We start from the raw sequence: 5,820 nt of genomic DNA, 5'->3' as shown, positions 1-5,820 counted from the left end.
CTGCTGCTCATCAGCTGCAGTTCTGAATCCATCCCGTGGTAGCAATTAAAATGAGACAGGCAGTGAGCCTGCATGGTTTATTGGTCTGTGCCTGGTATTCTACAGAGCACACTCTTTGGAGAGGGGAAAAAACACGTAAGATAGTAGAAGAGGCTGAGCAACCCTATCTTGGATCATCTTTCTAATGATGGAGTGGGAAGGTCCTGCTGTGGAGACACTTGCTGTCCTGCAGGCTTGCAGTTATAATCTATCACTGTGAACTGGCAGAAATTAACTGGAGGAAATAGAAGTAAAATGGCTGCAGTTTTGTCTGAAATGTTAAGTAGTGGCAGAGCAGAGTCAGATGCACACACATGAAGTCTATAGGGGTAGTTTTTACTCAGCTCCAAGGCCATGCAGAGCAGATCTGCATTTGTTCAGCTGTGCTGGTAATTAACAGAAGTGCTCATCTCTTCTGCCCTCTGAACAAATGGCACTTGGCAGGTCTATAGGAAGGAAGTTGATGTAGGCATTTATGTCACTGCAGTGGCTTCTCACACTGGAAATTAAAAACTATTACTTGCTCCTTGAATTGAATCATTAATTCACAGTGGCAGGAAATTGTCTTTCCTGTGTGCCAAAAATAGTGTTGCTCAGCTGATTGACTTTAGACTGTAGGGTGTCACCCCTTCATTCATGAAAAGGATTAGAATTATGGCTGCCTGCCACACCTTGCTTTGTGTGCCTAGAGTTGGCATCAGTTTTTATCCACCTGTGTTGTATGGTAGTGAGGGGAAAAAATACCCTGAAAAACACCCTGAGGAGGAGTTTTTCTGCTCCAGTGGGATCCACCGAAGCATTTTTCATCCTGTACAACTGTAGGGAGTGTAAGGATTAGAGCCTTTATATTTATTTTATATTTATTTTTATATTTTGGAGATAAGTAAAATGTCCTTATATTCAATAAGAGCAGTACAGACACATAGCTTAGATATTTTACAGGTACTACATCTTTCTTCTGACAGTAAAAAACTTGCAGAGATTGGACTGTGAAATCCACATTTAGATCACTGGGGAATACAGACTCACCTGGAGATTTTGCATATGATGCATGAAAGCAGGAGAAATTGATCAAAGCATATGAAGCCAGAAAGAAATTAGAGATGATGGGAGCAATGGTATTCAGTTCAGCTGCAAGACACACACAGTCAAGTCAGATATAGGCACAAATTTCCTAGATTGTTGGATAGTTTTTTTCCTGAGGATGCATTAAAACTGGTCTCTGAATTTGTCATCCAGTAGAGCTTAGGTGCTACTAATTTAAGACCACCTTGATCTAACTTCATTCATATTAGTGTCTGCTGATGCTGATTTTAGTAACATTCTGTGCTATGTACTCTTGATTCTACAAGCTTACTTTTAGTGATGTAGATCTGGTGTAAATTTCAGAATTTTAAATGCAGAATTGAGACATCAAATCAATTTCACAAAAGAGAGTTAAAACTTAGGATTTTGCTTTTGGCAATCTGAATTCTCTTAACTCGCCATTTACTTAGTGTCACACAGTTTGAACTTCAAGTCTTGGAAAAACTAATTTAAAACTCCCCAAATGTCTAAATATAGTAGCTGGGATTTTCTACTACCAATGCTGGCAAACTGGGATTTGCTTTGGAGCTGACTGTAGGGAGGGCTTGGAAGAGGAGGCTTCCTCATTATCTCAGACTTGCCTCAGAGCTATGTGTAATATAAACTGGAAAAACATTTTCAAAGTTTGTGATTTTGCCTTATTTGATGTAGTTCTATGCACCACCCTCTTCCAGTGGCATGACCAGCAATGGCACCTGCTCAGCATCCTTGAAAATGAGGCTTATGATGATGAGGTGCTAATGGAGTCCATATTGGTTTCTTTTTGCCTTTTTTAAGAATAATGGAATAGCTACCAGGGCTTTGAGTATACTTGGGCTTATGTCAGAGCTTACCTGACTGTGAATTTATCTAACCATAGCTAATAATTGTATTTAAATGTCAGTTTATATATTTTCAGAACATGAGATTATAGCAGTTGTGTAATAATATACTAACCAATCAAAATGAATGCCATAGCAATCACGAAAGTGAGAACATATCCCCTGATGGGCTCATTGTTTTTTCCATATCCTTTGGCAAAGAACTCGAGGCCTTTGTAGACGTTGTCCTTGCAAAGAGCCTGGTAGAAAATCAGAACATAATTCTGTTAAGCAGTGCTTTCTTGTATCAGAAGTAGCTCACTGTCTCTAAGTGACAGCTCGCTAGGCTTTTGCTAAACAGAAATTAAATCTGTCTTCAAGTATATGTACTACTATAGCAGGAAACATTCAAATAAGGTGATAAATCAATATCCTGCTGTATTATTATATAACAGGAAAGCAGAACCACAGGCATTTAATACTTACGCAGTCCTTTATAAAAATCTTAACTGATTAGTAAATAGAGTGTAAACTGGAGGAAACTGAAGCACAAAACAGTGCCTTGGTGCGAGTTGTACAGGTTATATTTCTGTCCCATGTCCTTTCTTCCCATTCTGTCCACGTTGCCACTGCCCAGTTTCTAGACAGCCTGTTTGAGCACACCTGCCAGCATGTGAATCTTACAGTCCTGAGGGCTCCTATATATTCCTGGCTTTCTTGTACTTACAGAGTGACTTTCTGTAAAAATACAGAAGTGCTCCTGAAGATAGCATTGAACCTGTCTGTAACAGGCACATGTGCTCTTGCAGCAAAGCTGAGGTCTGACCAAGGTCATGTTATCACCCTTGTGTGAGGGTGGTAAGATCTGTGTATTTCTGTTTAAAACATTTGACATACTGTTTTCCCTGCCTCTTCCTCCCACATGTCCATGTTGTTTAAGTATATATCACATTAGCACATAGGGTTCAACTCAATTTTATGTCTTTGAAGTAAAAGATAAGGAAATGGATAGTTCAGTTTTACCTGGAAAACTTTGGGTGCGCTGACAAGAGATGCTAGAGCTGATGACAGAGTAGCAGAAAAGATGCCAGCTGTGATGAGAGGACCAAAGGCAGACACCATGCTCATCACCTTTAGGAGAGAAAAGAAGGCGAAAAGAGTAGACTGGCATTTGGATACACTTTGTGATCACAGACCCATTTAAGTACTCTGTTTCTACAAGTCTCTGCTTTTCACAGTTCTACATTCAATGTACTACAAACCATATGTGAAGTAGGGAAATACTATTACTCCTGTTTTAGAAAAAAGCAATGGAGGCATATCCAAGTTTTATACAAGTATGCAGCTGTCTGTTGAGGCAGACGAGTACTCTGTGGGATTTTCTCACCTCCTTGACTAACTGGTTGCTGTAAGTAACAGTCTCCACGTGATGGGTAAATAGTCAGCAAAAGCAAAAAGGGAAAATGGCAATGGAGGGAAAAAGCAAAGTACAAAACATGGTTGGAGGCACTTTCTTTGGGTTGTTTTTGTTGTGTTGTTGTGTTTTTTTTTTCTTCATTATAGAATATGGCTTAAAAAAAGAGAAAATGTCTGATTGTGCTGGTGTAACAACAGTGCTGTGAACAATAACACTGGTCACTGTCAGGCCTCCCTCAGCCCTCCCAGAGGGGCTGCACTGGCCTCTCTGAACACTGAAGCAAAGGGTTGTTGAGAAGCACCAGACAAGGAAGCTAAAAGAGGAAATTGACAGATGTGATTGCCAGATGCTTTTTGGTATGTACTAATACTCCAAGAGAGAAACCAGTTGATACTGGAGATCTGTCAGATGAAGACATAGTATTTTTCTGACAAAGATAAATGCAAGAAGTGAAATTCTGTTTTTAGCTGAAGGTCTGTCACTGATTTTAAGGGGTCTGGGTGGCTGAACTGAGGTGGGAGTGAGGCTGGCAAATGACCAAGCGAGGAGAGAAAAGTAGCTTGTGAGAGGGACAATATATCCCTTTTAAGGGATACCTGGGTAATCAGCCCAGTAATTTAGCAGAGCCAGCTGGCAAAAAACCAAGTGACTTTAAAAGCTACCAATGGCTAGTTGAAAAGCACGTGCAGGTGGGGGGTGAGCTCCTTTCATGGGCTGTCAGGCATAGGGGCTGAAAGGACATCTGGGAGTCATGGTTCTTGAGCTGCAGAATAACTACTTTACTTTGATTTTTGCCTATGCTTTATTTTGAAGAATAAACATGGCAGACAGTCTCTAGCCTAGGAGGAAGACCCCATTACTTTTCTTTTGATATTTCACTTCGTTATTTTTGATACCTTTTTTTAAGCGGTCAGAACTCCATTTTTTTTTTTGTACTGTGGCACAAACATTTAAGTGTCCACAGCATCCCTGAGGTAAAATCACATTCATGTGTGAAGAGCAGTGAGATGAGTTGCTTATCTAACAGGAGTTCCTGAAGTCTCTGTTAAGTCTATTTTTAAAGTTTGAAGATGTTAGAAGATATACTGCTTCATGGTACTTGTTGAAAGATGAAGTAAAGCCTTCCCAGAGTGCTGGAAAAACTAGTGATAGGTAGTATAAAGGTAATGTGGAATGCAGGGAGCCTTTCCCTTGGATTAGTCCTGTAGTTTTTTTAACTTTCCTTAGATAAAAGTGTATGTCCTGTTGCAGTTAGTTGTCAGCAAATAATGGTTTTGCATTTTTGTACTTATATGTATTGCTTATGATTATACATATTATCTCATTAAAACCTGAAAATTATTCATCAGCCCATAATCACATGGCTGACTTCCACATCTGGAAAAATCGTAGCCTAAGCTGCAGGCAGATCCATTGCAGCTCATTCCAGGTACAACAGTGTCATTGATGTTCCCAGTAGCATCTCGTACAACACAGGAGGCTGTGGAAACAATGATATGTTATTATTTCCCTTCCTTGTGTCAGCAGAATAATGTTCTTGTCACACTTTGACTCTTACTCTGCACAGTTTTGTACAACTGCTGCCTTGGTCTCATCCTGAAGAGCAACATTTCATATCTGGCCTAGATTACTTCCCTGTAGTGTGGCTTAATTTCTCATGTCTGTAAGCAAATATTTACTTCTGTTACTTTAAAAATAATCAGTCAGTTGACTAATGAGGACTAGTATATTTCTGAGAGTAAAGAACCACAGACAGACATAGACAATAAATTAACTCAGAATTATATTGTCTGCCTGTGACCACTTTTACAAGTCCAAAGGAAATAGGTCACTGAGAGTGTTAGGTCTAGACATACACTTTTTTTTTTGTTTAACAAGGACACACAATTGCTTTAGAGACCAGAATCCTCAGCTGTTGAAGTTATCATAGCCCTATGGATAGTAATGTGGTGACAAAAACTTTAAATATTAAGAATTACCTATATTATTTTTGGTTTTATGCTGGGAGGTTTTCCACTTGCCACCAGAAATAGGAATTAACATATAGAGTAGACTTAGAAGGCTGATATTAGCACCTTCAGCAGCCAAAATGTGAGTTTATATTGTATCCACAAGTATGTCAAAAACATAATTATTCAGAGTCCCAAAGTAACCATTATCTATTTAGCAAACCAGTATGCAAACAGAAAGAAAAATAAGTATTGCACTGGCAAGCAGACAGCTCTGAAGTGGAAATACAGCTGTTGCTTGTAAGAACAGAAGAGTGCATTAACCCAAATTAACAACAGAAAGTGAAGAATTACTATTTTAACTTTAGTTGCAGGGGAAGTTCAGATCCAACTAATGCAATAACCAGAGTTGCAGCTGGACTCACGTATTCTGCCTTTTGCATAACGTACAAGAACCACAGAAGTCAAGAAGACTTAAGATTCATTTCCCAGAAAAGGGAGTACCCTACAGGGCCTTCATGCAGTATTA

General features: G+C 39.3%; 1 protein-coding gene across 2 annotated transcripts in view; it reads right to left on the bottom strand.

The window, feature by feature from the left end:
* SLC12A1 (solute carrier family 12 (sodium/potassium/chloride transporter), member 1) overlaps positions 1-5,820 on the bottom strand; it is a 46,591-nt gene that overhangs the window by 23,360 nt on the left and 17,411 nt on the right. For both annotated transcript variants that reach the window (XM_009994452.1, XM_009994453.1), the window contains exons 10-13: positions 4,674-4,822; positions 2,949-3,056; positions 2,062-2,185; positions 1,069-1,170 (exon numbers count right to left, since the gene is read on the bottom strand). In XM_009994452.1, the coding sequence (XP_009992754.1) occupies positions 1,069-1,170; positions 2,062-2,185; positions 2,949-3,056; positions 4,674-4,822 (483 nt within the window). The remainder of the gene's footprint in view (positions 1-1,068; positions 1,171-2,061; positions 2,186-2,948; positions 3,057-4,673; positions 4,823-5,820) is intronic.

The sequence above is a fragment of the Chaetura pelagica genome, unplaced genomic scaffold (genome assembly GCF_000747805.2).
Source record: "Chaetura pelagica isolate M959 unplaced genomic scaffold, ChaPel_1.0 scaffold222, whole genome shotgun sequence".
Lineage (NCBI taxonomy): Eukaryota > Metazoa > Chordata > Aves > Apodiformes > Apodidae > Chaetura > Chaetura pelagica.
Note: the sequence above shows the minus strand (reverse complement) of the source record. Positions and strands in the feature narration are given on the sequence as shown.